General features: G+C 46.4%; 2 protein-coding genes across 2 annotated transcripts in view; one reads left to right on the forward strand and one right to left on the reverse strand.

Moving 5' to 3' along the window:
* The window catches only part of LOC119174439 (uncharacterized), a 34,225-nt gene extending 32,122 nt beyond the window's left edge, over window positions 1-2,103 (forward strand). The window contains exon 8 of the mRNA XM_037425332.2: window positions 1,261-2,103. Within this exon, the coding sequence (XP_037281229.2) occupies window positions 1,261-1,588 (328 nt within the window). The 3' untranslated portion in view covers window positions 1,589-2,103. The remainder of the gene's footprint in view (window positions 1-1,260) is intronic.
* Window positions 2,104-16,580: 14,477 nt separating this feature from the next.
* Window positions 16,581-19,366, reverse strand: LOC119174438 (cystatin-B). The gene is made up of 3 exons (XM_037425331.2): window positions 19,166-19,366; window positions 18,969-19,070; window positions 16,581-16,769 (listed from the first exon to the last, which is right to left on the reverse strand). The coding sequence occupies exons 1-3, from the start codon at window positions 19,235-19,237 to the stop codon at window positions 16,647-16,649; spliced, it is 297 nt and encodes a 98-aa protein (XP_037281228.2). The 5' UTR covers window positions 19,238-19,366; the 3' UTR covers window positions 16,581-16,646.
* Window positions 19,367-19,535: the final 169 nt, after the last annotated feature.

The raw sequence follows: 19,535 nt of genomic DNA on the forward strand, positions 1-19,535 counted from the left end.
CATGCTTTCTAAATACGTAGCGGCCGACCACCAGGACTAGGACGTTCATTTGCCATTTGTGACGTTCGCATATAATTCGTCACGTCACGACACTGCCGGCTATTCGCCATTCTATCTTCTATACGGTCGAAAATCTGCCCAACCCTTTGAAACCTTGCTGCCCTCGGTCACTGAGTATGCCGGCGAAGCCATCGCGCGAGCCGACCACGCACGCCAACTCGCCCGCAGCCGTCTGCAGGCCTCACAGGAGCACCAAAGACAGCTAGCTCTACAATTCCCATCTTCGAAACGTGCACTTTTCACCGGGTTCCCTTGTCCTTCTCTGGTCCCCCACTCGGCTTTCTGAAAAACTGCTGTCACGCTACACTGGACTATACCGCGTCATTCGCCAGGTGACTGACGTTACATGCGAGATCGTTTCAGCCGATCCAATGTCATCATCGTCAGCTTCGAGCGACACCGTGCACTGAGCTCGACTCAAGCCTTATCACCCTCCTTCTACCGCATCCGAGTAGCTCAAGCACCGAGACGGTGCTTCTACCGCCGGGGGTTATGATACACAACAGCCGGCACAGCTTTGCTGCATGAAAGAGAAAGATGACGTCACTTGCTGGTTGTTGATGAACTGTCGCCATCTTGTTCGCCGAGCACGGTCCATCGTATATAATTTAATAAATAAGTTACTCGTAACACTATCGTATTAAAAAAAATCTAGCTTGTGGAAGTTCTGCGGCTCTTGGTAGCCCATGGCATCCTCTACTATCCATAACTCCTCTGGCAGCTTTTCTTCATATGCTTTACAAGTAAAAACTTCCAATTCATGATTTATGGCTTTAGCGTGCCATTCAAGAGGTGGGGGAAGAGGCAGGTAAAGGATTCTAAGTTAATTTTGTGAAAGAGGTCAGTGGTTTTAAATTTTTTGTATAGCTGTGGAGAACTTTCTCGTCATTCAAAATAATGCTGTCTGAAGTTGTCAATATCATATGCTTAAGGGGAGTCTCCTTGTGCACTTTCAATACTGCAGAATTGCACAGGCATTTCACATACCTTGCCTTTTCATTGTTCCCGTTCTGGCCATGGTGCCCATTGTAATACGCATCGAAAACAACTGCCCAGTTGTTGTGTTATATCCATGACTACCTAATGGTATTTGTTAGTTCACTCTGGTGTTCCCTGGCCCTTGTGCCACAAAATCTTGCATACCATTAAGTAAGTTGACTTACGTCTGCGTGGTTTTCTGTGTTGTTTCTCTTTGTGCAGCATGCCACATGGGCAGCCCTTTCCGCCAGGCGCTGCCCCCACCGGGGCACAGGGACCACCGCAACCCGGCCCTCCCCAACAGGGCATGCCCCAGGGCCCCCCTCCACAGCCCGGACAACCACAGCCTCCATATGGTGGCGCCCCGCCCGTGTCACAGGCCTACCCAGGCTACCCACCTCATGCCACCCCCTCCTCCCAAGCTGGCCCCTACCACTCGAATCCCAGCCCAACTCCAAGCAGTGCCGGCAATCCTTATGCCAGGGGAGGCGTCCTCCCCACCGCCTATCCCCGGCCAGCACCAGCAGCATACCCCCAGGGATACCAGTAACACGAAGCCGATTGATGGCCATAGTCTTTCGCCTCGCTCTCTCTGTTTCTTTTTGTAAGTTGAGCAAAAAGGTGTAGGGGTGTAGAGTTGAGGCGGCCAGCAGAGATTCCCTCTTATACTAATGGAATGGCATGCGAAGGCACATGCACAGTGGTAGTTCTGACTCCGTGTGCGAATGAACTCGTGGACCACTAGCTTGAAAGATAGGCGTTTCTACCACAAGATCTGTGAGGTAACTGCAAATGCAAAATTATGTGCATTAGGATGTGTGTGGCCCATGATTCTTCAACAGCAGATGGTTATTCTTCACTGTCGCAATTTTGTGCAGAGGACAAATTTCGTATTGCACCTAGATCATTTGGCGGAAGATGATGCCAATCGATGCTCTCAGTTTAGGGAGCCAAAGATGAAAGTAGATTTTTCTTCACTCATCTAGTTTTCCTCATTAAGTGCACAGAAGAGAAATTTTACAGATTTCATGACCTAGGTATAACGCTATGCTGAAATGCAGGCAGTTCATTTTTTCGTGTGCGTGTGTAAATTGAAGATCGAGCATTTTAGTGTCGCAAAGATCAAAGGCTTTTTGCTTGGTGCTCTTATATGTATTTGAGTATATTTGTGAGGTGTACATTACTGTTAGCAAACATTTCAGTGCTTGATTCACTTTACGTATGGAAATGGCATGCTACCTTTGGCAGCGCAATTGCATATAATGTAATCAGTGTGCACATGTTTAATACTTTAGCACCACTCGACTTACTGTCAGGAAGCTGCCTTACCGCGTGACCGTGCTGCCTAAATTGTGTTTATGAAATTAATTGTAGTTTTCACATTCAAAGCAATGATTTGTGCTTAGCTTGTAATGCAATCCAGCTCTTGACTTGGTCTTTCGTAATTAATGTGTTTCTCGCTGAGGTTTCTATGTAATACTTGAAGAAAGCCGCAGGAAAAAAACTCGCTTTTGTTATACTGTGGTTTCTTTACATTGTACTCGCTCGTCGCTGGTCATCGCTTTCCCGTTCGAGAGGGAAAAAGCAGGATTTAACGCAACTGTGAGTCGCTTGACTGCTGCGAAATAAAGTTCTATGCGTGCTAAAGAAGCTGGTAACTTTGGATGAAGTTGGCCTGTTTGGTGGAACTACTATTTCAGTGCCTGCTTGTGGGGTTCAATTTTTCGTTACTACTACGAGTTGGTCCGTCATAAATAGTGACATGTGGGATGCTTGGGGAGCAGCTTGGATATATAGCAGTATTGTTTTCTTGTTTTTTTTTTATGTTTTGTTGTGTCAGCTTCATGGGATATTGGTAATCTTTTCAGCAAAATTGATGAAATAATATCTAAATGTCGGGCTTTTTAGTGGGACGCAGTGTGCAGGCAGACAGTGGTGTTATCCGGTGACATCACAAGATGGTTACTGAACACACAAGTATATCTTAGCTCACTGCAAGAGGCACACTGCTCGAGTTTCTTTTGCCAGCTGACTTGAATTAACAGCTTGTTCTTGTATCTTGCCTCACTGAAGAGTCTCTCACATTCCTCTCACTTTTATGCTTTGCCTTTTGTATATAATTTGGTTACTGCTAGCTTTGGTCTGTAGGTAACATAAGTGCAACCATCCTTGTCCGAAATGACCATAAAGTAACATTCGGGCATTCTAGCAAGAATTTGAGGCAACAACCAAGCTGGGGGCTGTAGGATGCTGTGATGACTTCTATGTGGTGGATTCATTTTTACGCATAATAAACGTAAGCTACTTGAAAAGGCTTGTTGTTTTTGCGTTAACACAAACATATTCTGAAAAATGTCGCAGGGAGATTTCTTTATTACTGTGAGCTCTGTACAGTAGTGTGCATGTATTTACCAGACACTTTAGGTACTTACCTAACGGAGGTTAAAGGTCCCCCAAACTACCCAAAGGTCCAAATTTAGTTGTGATTGCAGTTGTGCACAAGTCTACAACGAACACATAGCCATGACGATTTTTTCAAATGATGCAGTCAGAGCAGGGCTACGTGGGTGTGGTGGTCGAAACACGGCCCTTGCTCGTTTCTTTTTTTGCCCCTCCTACACTCTGTTTCTCTGCTTTTTCTCTATTGGCAGAGTGCTCCTTTTTGAGGTGCAAGGAGAAGCAGCGAGCATATGTACCTGGTAGCAGACTGACAGGTTCCCGCTGCCGATGACGGGACCAGATGTCGCTGCTGGGGTCACTAGTAGAGATGAAAAATTTCCGGTTTTCCGGAAATTTCGAGCAGTCGAAAAAAGTCTTTTTCACAATTTTTTTGAAATTAAAGAAAAAGGAAAAGAACGAATTTCCTTTAGTATATGGCAATATTTTATTGCATATGTTATTAGTTTAATGCAAAGTGTCAAAAGTGATAACTCTGATTACAGTCGTTGACGGATTTGTTGGACTTGTTGTATATTTCGGACTTCACAAATGCATCATCATGGTTCCCATTGCACTAATGCATTTTCACGACCGATTTTTCGGACCAATTTACGTACTAAAGTTCGATTTTCCGGACAGAATTGGCCGTTTCGAGCTATGCCGCTCGATTGTGAAAGCCGACATGTTCGATTTTTTGTTGGATTGGTCGAGTTTGGCTTGCAGTGGCTAGTTGTATGGCCTTCAAAATTGAAAGCGCGCACAATCTTCCAGTTTTTGAGGCCATGTTTGATCTTTCTTGGCTAGCAAAACTGCAAAACTTTTCTTTTTCAGTGAGCTTTGTCATCGTCAGTAATACGCCAGTAGGTTATCTTATTTTCTTGACATTTGTTTGTGTGGTTGTCATTGCTCACGTGGTGGTGTTATTGGTGTGCCAAATGTGTTTAAGCCGTCGTGCACATCACATTGCTGCTGCTCACGGTTGCTCAGTAGCACCCAATGGTCGCTGTGCTCCTATTCGATCGCAGCCGTGGCGGTAGCGTTTTGATAGTGGCAAAATGCTGAAGTCTTATGTACTGTGCGTTGTTGGCACAGGTAAAAAGAAGCCCAGACCGTGTTGTTAAATTTCACTAAATAGGCGTGCATCCTTTTGAAATTGGCATCAAGTTTCGTTATGCGTGTTTTCATGGTGCCACCAACTTTGCCGCCCGCAAAGGTCGGCAACAGCGATTGCCAACGCGATTTCCAGCGACGTTACCGTAGCCCAAATAGAACCAGATTTGCTTGTCTGGTTCTATTTCTAGCCAAGAATAGCTTGGTTCTAACCAAGAATAGCTTGGAGTATGGCATTATTGGGGATTTCGTTTAAGCTTTTAGAATCTGAATATACTTCATTTTCACGGCGTGACCATTTTTTTTGGGCTTATTGATTTTTCTGGCTATTTCGTGGTCCTTTTCAGGTCTGAAAAATTGGTCGGCGACTGTATGTAAATAACAGAAATAAAATGCTTTCTTTCTTTTTACAAACGAATACAGCACTTAACAGATCAATAGCAGGCCAGAAGCATCACCACGAACTCATTTAGCACTCTGTGGATGGGTGCGGCTTCTTAAAATTGTTACAGCACATAGAGAAAAAAGAACCCTGAAATGTCTATTTCGTCTTGACTTCAACTATGGAGACACTGACTAAAATGGTAAAAAGATGAAGCCCAAACTTTTAGTCAGAGTCAGAATCACTGGATTCATACGTAGTTTTCTGCGTCATGTCAAGATGTCGCTTTGGGAAAAACGTAGCTGCTGTTGCAGTGCTTACAGACTGCGCGTTCCCGTTTTACCGCCAGCGATCTCTTCAACCGTGAAGGACATCCACATCGGAAATTAGCCCTACCATTGTAGAATCTTATTGAACACTGCTTCATAAGTAGGCGTCTGCCACAGGTCGCAGAAGTGTACGAAGGAAACTTGCAACTGAACAATAAAGGGTATGAGAACATAAATTGCCCCAACATGATCATACCTAAACAACGAAACTACGGTAAGACAAGTTGAGCTGACTTTGTAATGTCGATAGTGAGTAGTCAGCCTTCATTTGGTGTTAGGTATCATATGCGATGTTGTAGTTTAGCGTTCAACGATGGGTGTTGCCTAAGCTTTACTTGATTTCATTTTTACCCCATGGAAATTTTGACCAATTTTTCCATCTGCGTGAAAAAAAAAGGGTTTTTTTGGTTTTTTAATTTTTTTTTTTTGCACTTCGCATCTGCCGTCGCAAGCAATGCTGGGAATACTGGAAATGCTGAGAGAGTAGTACGTAATTGTTTTTTAATGCTCTTATTCTCCCGTGGCCTATAGTCCTGCAAACTTGATGCATGTGTTTACGTGCAATGTCCAAAAAAAATGTTGGATGTGGTTTAGGGCCCGTTCAAGTTGTGTGAACATGCTCTGAATAGCGTGCACACATGAGCAAGGAAAGGAAAAGAACTCATTGGAGGCTGTTGCTGTTATGGCTCTCTCTGCGATGCCACATTAAATTTTTTGTGACTCCTTAATCACTTAACTTTGTTGCCGCACTCGATCGATGCTTGAATTGCAGATTTTGGCATATTACATAGTGATTTTTGACAAATCTTGCAAAAACTGATGTGTGTGTGTTCTTGGGAAACTGGGCACGGCCGACACATCTGAGAGAAATATCCGGCACTTACAGTAATGCTTCAGCAACATCGAAATTCTGTAATCCAACAAACCCTTGCTAGTCAAATATCAAAATATTGTGTCAGCTTCACAATCCGTCAGTGTTGGCGATAATAAATGCCCCAAACTTACGCCTGCTAATCCCTAGCCCTTGTTTGGAGTCGGCAAAGATTTGATTCTACTACAACATATTTGCTAAAGTACACTATATGTATAATGCGTGAAGGTGGCTTTGCCAGCTCGTTTCCAGTCATTCTGGTTTCAATTCCCTTGCTCAATCCGACAGAGGGGTGCATGCGGTGTCACTCACCACTCCCATGGCATCGTCACACGTGCGCTGCGACACACCCGTACCGCTCGAACTATTTTGCAACTGAACCTGAATTGAATGACGAGGGCACAAGCTTGGAGTCCTAAGATGACAGCATCTCAGCTTCAAGCTCTGGCAGTAACAGTAACAATGTCTTGCGTAATCTTCAGAGATTTACAGCCATTCAAGGGTTTGTTTCGTTTACAGCCTCAAGTGGTTTCCTCACTTGTGTGTGGGAAGCTACTGACCTTTGCATCCAATTTGAGAGCTGCTTTTGTTACAGTTCAAATGTCACTGGGGCGCAATTCGCTGGCGCCTGAGTGACGTGTGGAAGCTTTTCTTCATGCCAAGATGGTCACCCGGAGCACATCTCAGCCTAGCACTATAAAGCTGCGCGAAACGTTTCACAACGACTCGCGATTTCATTGTTTCCTTTCGTGGCAGAGGTGATGAATACCATCTGCGGGAATACAAATAAATATGCTTGTTCGCGAGTCAGCCTGTGTACCACTAAAGCTAGGAAATGCATCACTGCGTTGCGTTGCGCGAGCAATGTAGCAGTACCTCGCTTCGTATTTTAGATGCGAAGCAGCTCTTTGACTAACTTGTGTAATGCTGTCCGTCTGTGTCCTCGTGCCAACGCGGCGCGCCGCTTTCTTCCCGCTGCAGTTGTTGGAACCATGCCAAGTAGGTCAAGTCGCAGCTGCGCTCTGACGTCACTCTCCCTCACGCGCAGGAGCTGCCGGCTCCTTCCAACACGCCGTTGTTCCTCCACCCGGTCGCAACACACTTCTCTCTTGCTTCACCCCCTCCACCACCTTCAACGCTCGACCGCACGTCGAGTGAGTGGAAACAGTCCTTCGGCCCATTTATCTGCAATGAAATTTAGAAGGAACCCAAGCCGCTTCCCGTGTCTTTGCGTTTCTAAGGAACGTTTAATCGAGTAAAGGCTACACCAAGTTTTGCTTCAAACCATTCTTTCAGCATCCGCGTCTGCGCCCGTTTCAACCGGGTCAACGGTGCGCTCAACGACGTGTGCATCGCTGTTACTTCGCATCCAATCATGTCTCCCTTTGGGGAGGTGTTCTATATTTTTTTTATTGTGTGCATGTGCACATGGTAATAGCAGCCATGTGTAGAGCATATATTCTCACATAAGTTATGAGTATTCTCCGAAACGCACGAGCTGAATTTTTGTTCTGAATTATTTTGTAGTGTTTTTTATTGCTGTGTTTATGAGCTGGCAAAAAAAATTGTGCACTTCCCAATTTTTATACATTGCATAGTATTTTTTCTTGCTCTGCAACTTACCCGCCCACGATGGTATAGGGCTCAACTGCTGACCCGCAGTTCACGGGATCTAATCCTGGCCCCGGCGGCCGCATTTTTGATGCAGGCAGAAATGATTGAAGGGTACATTAAAGAACCCCTGGTGGTCGAAATTTATGGCGCCATCCACTACGGCGTCTCTCATAATCGTATTGTGGTTTTAAAAGGCTAAGCCCCAACAAATGTTATTGTTGCTCTGCAGTTTGTATTCTTGGAAAATATTTCATTGTCCATAATTTGGTATGCTGCAATGTGTGCTGGGCTACTTACTCAGCTGGCAAAAAGTTTATTCCCAAGACAAATGAACAAAATTACATTTTATTGTGGTAACAGTTACGCTACCCAAGAACTGTCCGTAAATGCATCAAATTTAGGCATCATTATTCCAAGGTATTTGAATTATCCTGCAGCAAACAATGTCATAAGGCCGTGATTTATGGTTCTGTAGCAAGTACTATTATTGGAATTGCAATTAAATGTTTATTTATTGTGAATTATCTCACGTTCTCTTTTTGCTGAAATAGAATCGAATTTCAGGCTAGAAATATTGTGCACATTGGTTTTCTGAAATGTCCATTTCGAGCAAAGAAAAGGTATACTTTGGATGTGGCTCATTGTGTCGATGGGGTCAAAATGACCATCTTGACACGACAGTGTTGAAGAGCTTGTTTTGCAGATATTCCGGCGTTGGAATAGGCGTCGGCGATTGTGAGCGATGACTTTTGTCGGTGACCGAAAAAGGAACGAAGATGCAAACATAGGCATATCAGCCGGGGGGGGGGGGGGGGGGAGAGGGGGTCGCGAGCCTCCTACTGAGGAAAGTGGAAGGCGGGGGGCTGAGCCCCCCCTACTTTTGACAGTGGTCGCTGTCAGCTGCATGCTGAGGAAACCAAAAATTAAGACAATGTTTTCTTGGGCCACAGTTATCACTCAGTTATACTGTTGCGAGGAAATGAATATGTTATCAGGAAGTGTTTTAATATAGTAAACATTTTCAGAAATTTCTGCTGTGATGATTGTTTTTGAAGGCTCTTTGTGGTGCGATACTGAAGCTACAACTGATGCTAACCGGACATGACGTTCATCTGTGTAGTAGGAGTACATGTGGAATTTTTATCTCCTTATAAGTGTAGATAGCTAGCATAGTAACCATAATCACTTTGCATCGACTTGGTGTCTACACAGTACCTTTACCAAAGTAGATTCAATACCTCTCGTGGTTCTGTGGTGTAATACAAGACTGCCACACGAAACGCTGGATTTCGATTCCTTCTGGGATCCCCGTTTTCATTTTTTGCACTCATTGTACCAATGCTGCCAATGCCAGATTTTTGAAAGGTTCTCGCGTTTAAACTACCAACATCTGTTGTCGCTGCTCCTAGGTAGATACAAACTTTTAAACTTTAAGGCGCATACCCGCAGCCCGTTGTATATGGGCATAGGACACACATGACTGAAAGAAAGAGTTTCATAACTTACAAATAATTTTCACGTTATGTCGGCGTCATACACATGTTCTCATACCTTCGTCGTCGTCCCCCCCCCCCCCCCCCCATGCCGATTTTGGTCTGTACTAAAGTTATGAGGCAAATACAAGAGTACCCAGACGTAGCTAAGCAGACATGTAGATAAGTAAATAGAAATGCTCGAAACACCTTTGGTTCTCTGAGGATTGCTCTGCATTTAAAATTACATTTCTTTGTGAGCTGCCTTTATTCATTAAAAAATCATTCAATGGTGCAAATATGTACTGTTAGGGAGGCCGCCACGAACTTAATTGAATTCATGCGGAAAGTTGCGAGGCAATGCATTAAAAGTGCCTCGTGTCACAAGACACACGTATATATGTTATCTAGTGCATGCTGCTTAAAACTGACTATATGCTCTTTTTTACGCTATTGAACAGGTGCGCTGTGTGTATAACGAAGACGACGAAGTGCAATTGCGTCGATGAAGTTCTCTCTCTTGATGTGTGTGTGTGTGTGTGTGTGTGTGTGTGTGTGTGTGTGTGTGTGTGTGTGTGTGTGTGTGTGTCGGCTGACGAGTTTGCCCCTCCCCTCCCGCCATTTCTACCTGTCTAGAAGAATTTTCCCTCCACCTCACAAAAATCTAACCCGGCCCCAAGCACTTACATTAAGGCTTTTGCAAACGCGGATGTACCCTACTTTGAAAATGTTACACATCATGTACCCTGACCTATACCCAAGTAATCTTTGTCCACATTGTGGGGGAAATAGCTTCATTAGAACACATGCTCTGGCAGTGCACCAAATTCGCTCATTTATCGAACATCACCTCTGCCAGATGGGAGGCGGCAATCCGCAGCTCGTCCTTGGCAGATCAGCTCTGGGCTGTCCACCAAGCCCGCGAGGCGGCTGAGGAGCTCGGCATCTCAGTCCCCACGTGGGAGCTGCCCGCAACACAGTGATCTGTGTTTTGGAGGACCAAATAAAAGTTTATCCAATCCAATCCCCTCCCGCCACTCGGGAAATAGTTGGTACGCCACTGGATGCAAATCAAATAAATATTAAGTTACCGGGCCCGAGTGAGGATGGAACTTGTACTGTCTGCATGGCAAGCAGGTGCCCTACCACAGAGCCAGAATTTTTATTGAAACTACTGTGAAAAAAACAAACTATGAAGTCATGTTGTCAAGTCTCCTCAACGCATGCAATATTGCATGACAGAAGCGTAGAATCGCGCGAGACGTCCAAAGATGTTAATTGAGCAATGAGTGGGGCTTTTGAAGGCCCTCCCCTCACACACATTTAATGATCGTCAGCTCCAGGAGGAGGGATAATTTTATTAAAAACCAAGGAATTTTTTCGATTGCGGGAAGCGACGATGGTTAGTCGTCCAGGAGCCCTTGCTTCCTCATGGCTGCCTTTGCCCTCCACGCGTGACCCAGGTCTTAATTAGTTTTTTTATTGATCCTCCCGATATGACCAGCCCTGCACAGTTAATTATGGCGGCCGAAAAACACAGGCCTGCCTCCGTGTGTCTCAGCCGCGTTAACGTACGTCGTTTTCTTTTAGATGCGAGGCAGCTCTATGACTAGCCTGTGTAAGGCTGTCCTTCCGTACACCCACAATGCGCGTGCTGTTAGGTTTGGCCTGGAGATTCGTCTCTCAATCCCTTCGGCGCCCAGTCTGACAGACGCTGTCGAAGATTTGAGCAATTATCCAGACCAAGCAGCAAGCAAAGGCGAGTTCCCGTCCTTCAAATGCGGACCCTTTCGTCGTCCCTTCAAGCAGCAGCGTGCCTGATGACCTCGATGATTCATCCGGAGCCAGAGCTGACAGGAGAGCGGCGCTCCTTTTTAATCCCCAATCACCAAGCCGACCGGCCGACTGCCTATGCTCGTCAGGCATTGTACGTGCTAGCCGGAGGACGAGACGTCGTGTCGCCAAGACGCCGTTAACCGTTCGAGAGAGGCCAACAAAGACAGCAAATTCCTGGAAGAGACCGCGGCGGCCACCGCAAATCACCCCGCTAATGAAGTGAACAAATCGGCGGACCCTTTGAAGTATGCTGCCAGAATCGTGGGAACTCTCGACTAGCGGCACTCACACGACGAGGAAGAGCCCTGCTGGCGCCACCTTGCAGTGCAGTGTTCACGTGGACCGTGCATGCTCGTCCCCCTCACCTGTGTGTGTGTGATTGGTGTTCCACTCGGAGAGGAGGAGCCCGACAGGGCATAAAACGACGCCGCAGAGTGCTAGACGTCGCTCTGAACTATGTAACGTTCAACCACCACGCTCGTGGTCTGTGAAACCGCTAACCTTTCTTTTCTGTAAATATGTGTAAATAGTGCCATAAACTTGTTGTTTTGTTTTTCGTATCCTTCATGGACCTTCCTTCCTTTCCGACCCTTAACAACTGGTGGCAGTGGTGGGATGCCATCACCTGCTACTTCCTTCCTTCCCATCTCTTAGGCCGCGTTCACACTGAGCATTCCGGCCGCCGAAAGTGCTCCGAATCAGGTTCGGCGGCGGCGAGATCCGCCGAAAGGGCCCTCTCCGCGCCAATCGCTCTCGGACCGATTTTTGCGGCGTCTGCCGCCGAATCGGTCACCGCGGACCAATAGGAGCGCTAGTCAAGGAATTTGAAAAATAGCGGCCAAGCCCTACTCACTAGTTATGCCGCAGTGCACGTAACTGAATGTTGAAACCAACAGGAGTTTAACCTACTATGTGCCTATTTCGGCTCCGCATTTCGTTAAAGAGGTGACCGAGCTTGCTGTTGGCGTGACCGAGCTTGTTGCGGTCTTGCAGAGCAAAACGAACCCACCAACGCCGCTGGCGTCGGTGGTTTTTCTGCTCTTCGTGCATTACAAAACAGCCACTTGCCAGCAAAGTAAGCAGTACTGTCTTTTCTTGCTTCTTGCGTACGAGAATCGTCGAAGTATACACCACTGGATAGCGTAGTGACGTTTGCGAGCCGTGACAACAACCGGGTGACAGCGCATCCACCCCGCGTTCGCCCCGTAGTGGATGGTATGTTCGGCGGCGCGGGGCGCGTCCTGTGCGAACGACACTGTGTTTCGGCGGCAGGGAAATTTCGGTCGCTGTAGAAAGCGGATGTTTCAGTGTGAACTAGGCATTACAGTGCTTGCGTCTCGTGCCGGCCCAGGAAGACACCCGTAAAATTGTCGCTCCCCTCCCTTTCTCTCGCCTCGCAAGGCCGACGCAGGCAGCGTCTGCTAACCGAATGCTCGCGCTGCGCAGGCGACGCTTCACTGAGTTTCACTTCAAACTGTTCTTCCAGCACCCGCGTCGACGCCATCTCAACCGGGTCGACGCCGTGCGCACCGCTGCGGCTTCGCCTCCCATCAGGGTTCACTTCGGGGAGATCTCGGCTACTGACCCGCAGGACGCGGGATCGAATCCCGGCTGCATTTCCTAAGGGGGCGAAAATGCTGTAGGCCCGTGTGCTCAGATTTAGGTGCACGTTAAAGAACCCTAGGTGGTCGAAATTTCCGGAGCCTTCCACTACAGCGTCTCTCATAATCATATGGTGTTTTTGGGACGTTAAAACCTACAAATCAATCAATCAATCAATCAACCCTTCAGGGAGATGGTCCGAGTTTTTAGTTTCAAAGCAGGTATAAATGCCCTTGGCACGTTCTATCCGCCGTTCCATGTGACATGTGGGATTAATATTCCCAGCTGTGGGTAGAAATTTGAGATGCGTCCTCTGAACGGTGCATATATAGGTTTTCGGAGACAATGTAAGGGTGTAACGAATGCCGGTTTCTGCAAGACTATAGCGACCGGCTGGTGTTCGCCATAACCTCTCGTACTGCGCCGTGAGGTGGGGTCTCCATCATCTCCTCTAGCGTATTGTTGAGTCCCCGGGTGAAAAATTTCTTCGTGAAGGTGCGTATCGGTAGGCCGAGAGCTACCTTGTCCACCTTCCGTAGGAGTGTAGACTTGTCAGCTGTCGTTAGGCGTAGATACGGCAGGCAGTGTGTAATTTTGCTCAGCACAAATGCTTGAACGCAGCAGAACCATTCACAAAGTGAACAGCTGCGACGGTTCGCGGGCTGCCCTACGCATGCCTAGTGGGCCCTTCGCAGATTACCAAAAGGAATAGTTATGGCGTAATGGTCACTTGACAACTGTTCTTGAAACAGGCATTCACTGATACTTTGAAACGGCCCATGTTACGCGCACTGTCGTTCGTTTCCTCATTGCATGGTTGAGGCATGCAGAGATCTGTAGCAGGCGGCCAGTTCAGGAGGCGATGCGCAAGAGGCCGGATAATGCTTCCGCGATCTGCACTTGAAGGCGAAGCTCAATCAAGCGACCTCCATTTTTTTCTGTTCTTACATTGAACCTGTATGGGGTAACTAGCAGTTATCAAGGAATAATTTATCTAACTTGGTTTACTGTTTCAGTGTGTTCGTTTAACACAGACATTTTTTACACATATGTTCTTTATCCCAATTCTATATCGTTGGGCACGCTTCGTAGTTTGGTTGAAGAGGTAATGAAGGTATCTGGGATATTAGACGCAGCAGTGCACATTGTCTTGTAGACATCTTGCACAGTGACAAATTGGTCTACGACAGTTGATGCTATACTCCCTCTTCGCATGCGTGCTTTCCCAGGTGGTCCAACATCAGGTACTTGAGCCATATGGGAAGTGCTTCCGCCGAGTCGCCACCGTTTGCCTTATACGCTGCATTGATGACCGTGCTACTATCAGGAAAAGGCAGCGATAAGACTCTACTAGCTCAACTGTAACTGTGCACAGATACACTGTGGGCTTCTCCCATTATTTCTTACGCGTTCGTCTCGGCTTCCGTTTAAGATAAGGCTTATCGCGGATGGAGAGCTTTTTGTGACACTTCAACGGCGGTGCGTCAGGGAGCGGCTAACCTTCGACCGTGATTTTAGCATGGTCAGTCTCTCGTACCTCTAGAGCAAAGAACAAACGGTCTGGCGGCGTTCTTTGGGAAAGACGCGGAGTGTCGCGCAGGCCTCTTTCCGATAAGGGGCGATTCGTACGGAACTGTACATCAAAGGTCTGCCAATTCATTATTTGCATATATAACACCTGTCGGCGTGATCAGAAGAGCAAGGAATTCGCCGTTGGGTCTTGACAGTTACGGGTTTCGGCTGAGCAATAGGTCACAGGTGCATTGTTGCAGATGCGAATCCCGGGTGAAGCGGTGGCGTTTCGATGAACGGCGACATGCTAATCTACACGCATTTTAGGGCTAACTTTTTTTTTTGGCAGGGGGGGGGGGGTCATTTTAGTTTGCCATCGAACCGTTGTTCTACTTTCCCTTCAGTAGATATTGGTGAACGTGCCCAATGGGTACTAAAAAAAGGGAAGAAAATGCTGAAGAGCACTAACATATGTGTGTGTGTGGGGGGGGGGGGGGGGGGATTGTCCCATCGGCTGCTGCAGACGTAGAAGAATAATTATGGTTCAAGAAAGTTCAGATCTGGACAGCCATCTTTCTATTGGTATTCTTTTCTGCTATCTTTCTGTCTTGTTCCTATTTCCAGTTTTCTTTTTCATTGTTTTTTCGCTTTATGTATACTATTTTCTATATTTCTTCCTGTTTTTCTTCCTTTCTCGCTTGCTTCCTCTTTCAATATTTATACTTTGTATGTGTGTTGTCCTTTTTCCCTAGCCATAGTAGCAATATCTGTACATAAAGGCGCTCAAAGAACAAAATAAAAAAGAACAACGAATCCGATGTTTCAGCCGGTTTCTGACGCACAGTTACGGCGGAAAACTGAAAAACTTTGTTCTAGGTGCGTAGTCCTTATAGTTATTGGCACAGTTTACGACACAACAATTCCTACGCGACATTTCGAAGCACAGCTCGAAACGGCTGAGCTCACGGGTCGGCTGCTGAACGGAGCACGCCAGCTCCTTTCGTTCACTCCCGCACCGCACCGCGGCGCCACCGATTCAGTGCACGTTTCCCTCTTCGTTGCCCCGCCGCGGTGGTCCAGTGGCTGAGGTACTCGGCTGCTGACCCGCAGGTCGCGGGATCAAATCCCGGCTGCGGCGGCTGCATTTCCGATGGAGGCGGAAATGTTGTGAGCCCGTGTGCTCAGATTTGGGTGCACGTTAAAGGACCCCAGGTGGTCGAAATTCCCGGAGCCCTCCACTACGGCGTCTCTCATAATCATATGGTGGTTTTGGGACGCTAAGCCCCACAAATCAATCTATAAAATCACCGCTCTTCGTTGGCGATGTCACTGAAAACCGTGCCAAACAAAACGCCACGCAAAGCGTACATTCGCTTGGAAATTGGCAGTCGTCGCATGGTAAAGGCAGTGTACAATGAGCAGCTCAAAAAGTCAAGAAATCGCGTTCAGACGCTGTGATTGAGCGTGATAGCATGCGACGGTTGAGTAGCGTATATTTCACAGAGAGAAATGAAAAGTCGGCCTCCAGTGCGCTCTCGCAAGGGTAGCAGGAACCAGCGCCTTCCTTTTCTCGCAGCCACGTACATCTATCTCCCTAGCGTGCTGCTCCTCGCAAAAGGAAAAGTGCGAAACAGGTACATTGAGGTGCACCTGTACAGTGATGTATTCGGTGCGCAACAAGTCTTAGATCCGCTCCCACGAAAGTGTGTGTGTGGGGGGGAAGGGGTCTAACATTCCCTCTTTTTCTCTAACTACGAACCTGGTGCACACCTTGTCCTGTGTTTTCACAGCATATGGTTTAGACACAGCAGCAAGCAGCTTATACACTCAGAAACGAATTAAACCTACGTTGGGTGTGACGTCTCCCTGCTGTAAGGCGACAAATTGAGCTATTTGGTTAGTATTCATCTTGAACTTTGCTGCAGAGTTTTTCTTTTTTGTCCATGTTTAGTGTCGCACTGTAACGAACTTCAAGATGAATCCCTGCTTCCAGAAGGTTCTCGTTCGTGAAGAGAATGATCGAGAGGCAAGACAATCTATACCGTATCATTGCATGTCGAAGATGTGGTGTATAGTCCATGAAATGCGACATGCGCAACAGTTCCGATTTTGGCGCCGTCGGATCACGTGATTGCATCGATGAGTGTAGGCAACGTGCAGCCCAACGCTGGCTTGACGATAGTTATAGCGCGAGAACAAAACGACGACACAGAGACAAGAAGGACACGAAAGGACACGTGCTCTTCTTGCCTCTGTGTCGTCGTTTTGTTCTCGCGCTGTAACTATCGTCATGTCATACCAACTAGCCCAAGCTGCCACGCTGGCTTGAAGTCGCAAAAAGGACCGGCTTGGTTAAGTTCGCACGCAACAGTATATCGCACGAAATTTGTTCCTTTTATTTTGCCACTTATATGAAAGGTGACACCGCTGGCCGTATACCGTCACTGGAAATGCTCGAGTGGATCTTCCAACTTTTTGTCCCCCTGCACAGCAGAGAACGATATTTCGCCCTGGAAAGGCTTGTGCGCACGGACGTGGATGTGTTGGTCGTTACCTACGTGAACCTGCAAACGTAAATAAATAAATAAATAAACGGAAGCACAGAAAGGTGTTTAAAAGACTCAGCGGCGATTAAGTGAACGCCGCGAGACGCGTACACTTACGTCGTATACTAGTTTGCTGTTCTTAATTGTAAATATCATTAAGTTCAATTACAGTTACCTATACCATCCTATACGTAGTCATTTAGTTACAGATATCTAGGGCTCCGCGTTTTCGGACTAAATCCGAAAATTTCGGATAAGCACAAGCCGATAACATTTGCGACAATGCGCGTTTATCCGGGCAGCTTCGATTTTAAAAGGGCATTGAAAGCTGTCAATCATCAATCGAAAAAAGCGCACTTCCATCAGCAACAGCAACCTGACAGAGCATGGTTGCCTCTATTTCAACAAGCTTTAAAGTTGAAGGAAATGAGTGTGCGTTTAAGGGCACGTTATCTTTGCGTTGACGTATGTAGGTGTTATGTATTCAAGTATTTGTGCTTGTAAGTATGAGTTTGCACTTTCAGACCTTCCAGAGATCTAAAAACACTTTATGTGTACGCTTGTTTTCGTATTATGACATAAATTCATCTAAGAATTCGGAGTATAATAATAATAATAATAATAATAATAGGTCCTTCATTTTCCAGCAAGATGGTGAAGGCTGAAAGAAGAGGCTGAGAAGCAGCTCAACAAGCTGCTGCTCGTCCAGAAGCAGACTTGGGTAAGTTTACTGCAGTGCACATAAACAGCCTTATTCACATGGTAAATGAGAGAGAGGAAAAAATTAAATGTTGGAAAAACAGAATTTACAGCAACATTTTCACTGGAAATATAATAAAAATAAGACACTGCTACAACTCATAGTGCGAAATTATACACCAAATTTTGGAGAACTAGATATTTACGAGAGAAAAAAATGTGATAAATGTCGCGTTTCCTCTAAAAAATAAATATATAAACCTCGGGAATCTTCCTCCAAATTTCCAGAAGAATAAACTCCAAAAACACAGAGCTTTACATATATCTACGTTGAGTACTAGTTTTATTGTCAAACATCTTTATTTGCACCTATTTGCTTTCATCTGCTTCGGTAACATTTAACCCATCTTACTTCAGTACAGATTATTTACCTTACCTAGCCTCATATAACATTTTTCTATATCTATTCCCAACACCATCTCTTCGTCGCGACTCTTTATGCGACTTCACCGCGGTCGCACAAAGCCCTCCCCCCCCCCCCCCCCCCCACACACACACACTTAGACACTCCTAATTCCAGCGCATTAATAACAATAGTACACTTGGCATCTGTTGCTTTTTTTTTTAATCTCCCTCAGTTCTCTTTCAACCCACTATTCCCCAACCCCAGTGTAGGGTAGCATACCGGATACTAGCATCTGGTTAACCTCCCTGCCTTCCTTTTTTCTCGTCTCTCTCTCTTGGCATCTGTTGTCGGGCCAGGTGGCATTTGTCACGATCACACGCGCGCGTCCGAACCACGTGAGATTGCTTGTATACAATATCAATGTCTCGTATTACCATCAAGCCTATCGAAAATTGACTTAATTGTGTATATATTAATATGCAAAATAGTCATCCTTCACACATGATGCCGTATGTAAACGGATCCTCCCTGTCGTCAGCTATCATGAAGCTTTACCAACCAAAAGCTCCCGTGACCCGCATTTCGATTAGATCGGGTCGAAATGAAAAAGAAAAAAAAAAAAAGGCACAGCAGACTAAACCCGGTACGTGTGACAGTTCCATGTCTCACAATCAAGTAAAGACTGAAAAGCTGTTTTTACAACGTAAGGAGATGTTGATTTTTCTCCCCCCCCCCTTTTTTTTTGCCTTTAATGCGTACATCCTCGCCTGTAAGTTGTTAGTTAACGAGCGTTCACTGATATGAAAAGTATCCATGCAGGGTCCAGCCGGCTAAAATCGCAACACATACACGCCCATCAACGCGGAAAAAATAGTTGAGGAGTGTGCGCGCCGGAGACGCCCCATCGAGGGATACCAATCTCATGTGCCACCAAACATCGGTAACGAATGCAGATGAACAACGCATAAAAGCAAACTATATGGTACATGGGACTTTTCTGAGTACTATACATGTATGTCAATGCGCTGGAACTGTCACAATTTGTAGGGCTCCAGGCCGCGTCGCAAAGCGTGCATGCGCGCCAAAACGCTCAAGTGGTACGTGACACCAACCTTAATAAAATAGTTGATGCCGTTCACCAGCTGCGTGCGATACTTCAGAGGTGTAAACTCTGGAAAGGACTTCTCCAGCTTCGCTTCCACTTCGGCGCGAACCTGCGGCCAGAATCAATGGCGTAAACAAACAATCACGCCCACCGCCGGCCGGGACTCAGCTTCCTACTTAACGAAAAGAAATGGAGTTTTTTTACCTTTTCGCAGATCTCTTTGACTGTGTCATCGGCATCCTTGACTTGCTCGGAGAGTCCACCACAGAGAGGCATGATTGACTCGATTGCTTTTCGAGCTATACAAAGCGGAAACTGGGAAGCGGCGAGCTTTTAATCTGTGACAACTCACTGAAAGCGCGCGCTGCTACGATGACTCAGTTCTCGTGACTTGTACGTCACCCATACCCATTCTTCGGATGCTTGAGGAAAGCTGCCCAAAGTAACGTACGGTATAGTGCTGCCATCTCGAGCGTAATATGTGAAGCGCTTGTGCGTGCCGCCGCGTGGTGGTCGTCAGTGAAAACTCAAAGCGGTCAACACAATTGGACGCCGATAGATGGCACAACAACAC

This window comes from Rhipicephalus microplus, chromosome 5, assembly GCF_043290135.1.
Source record: "Rhipicephalus microplus isolate Deutch F79 chromosome 5, USDA_Rmic, whole genome shotgun sequence".
NCBI classification, from domain to species: Eukaryota; Metazoa; Arthropoda; class Arachnida; order Ixodida; family Ixodidae; genus Rhipicephalus; species Rhipicephalus microplus.

What these genes read in the sequence shown, in the direction of transcription:
- LOC119174438 (XM_037425331.2), bottom strand. Translation starts at nt 19,237, where the DNA reads ATGCCTCTCTGTGGTGGACTCTCCGAGCAAGTCAAGGATGCCGATGAC. An exon ending in TCAAAGAGATCTGCGAAAAG is followed by an intron (nt 19,071 to 19,165) that starts GTAAAAAAACTC and finishes TTCTGGCCGCAG; the next exon opens with GTTCGCGCCGAAGTGGAAGC. An exon ending in GCATCAACTATTTTATTAAG is followed by an intron (nt 16,770 to 18,968) that starts GTTGGTGTCACG and finishes TTACGTTTGCAG; the next exon opens with GTTCACGTAGGTAACGACCA.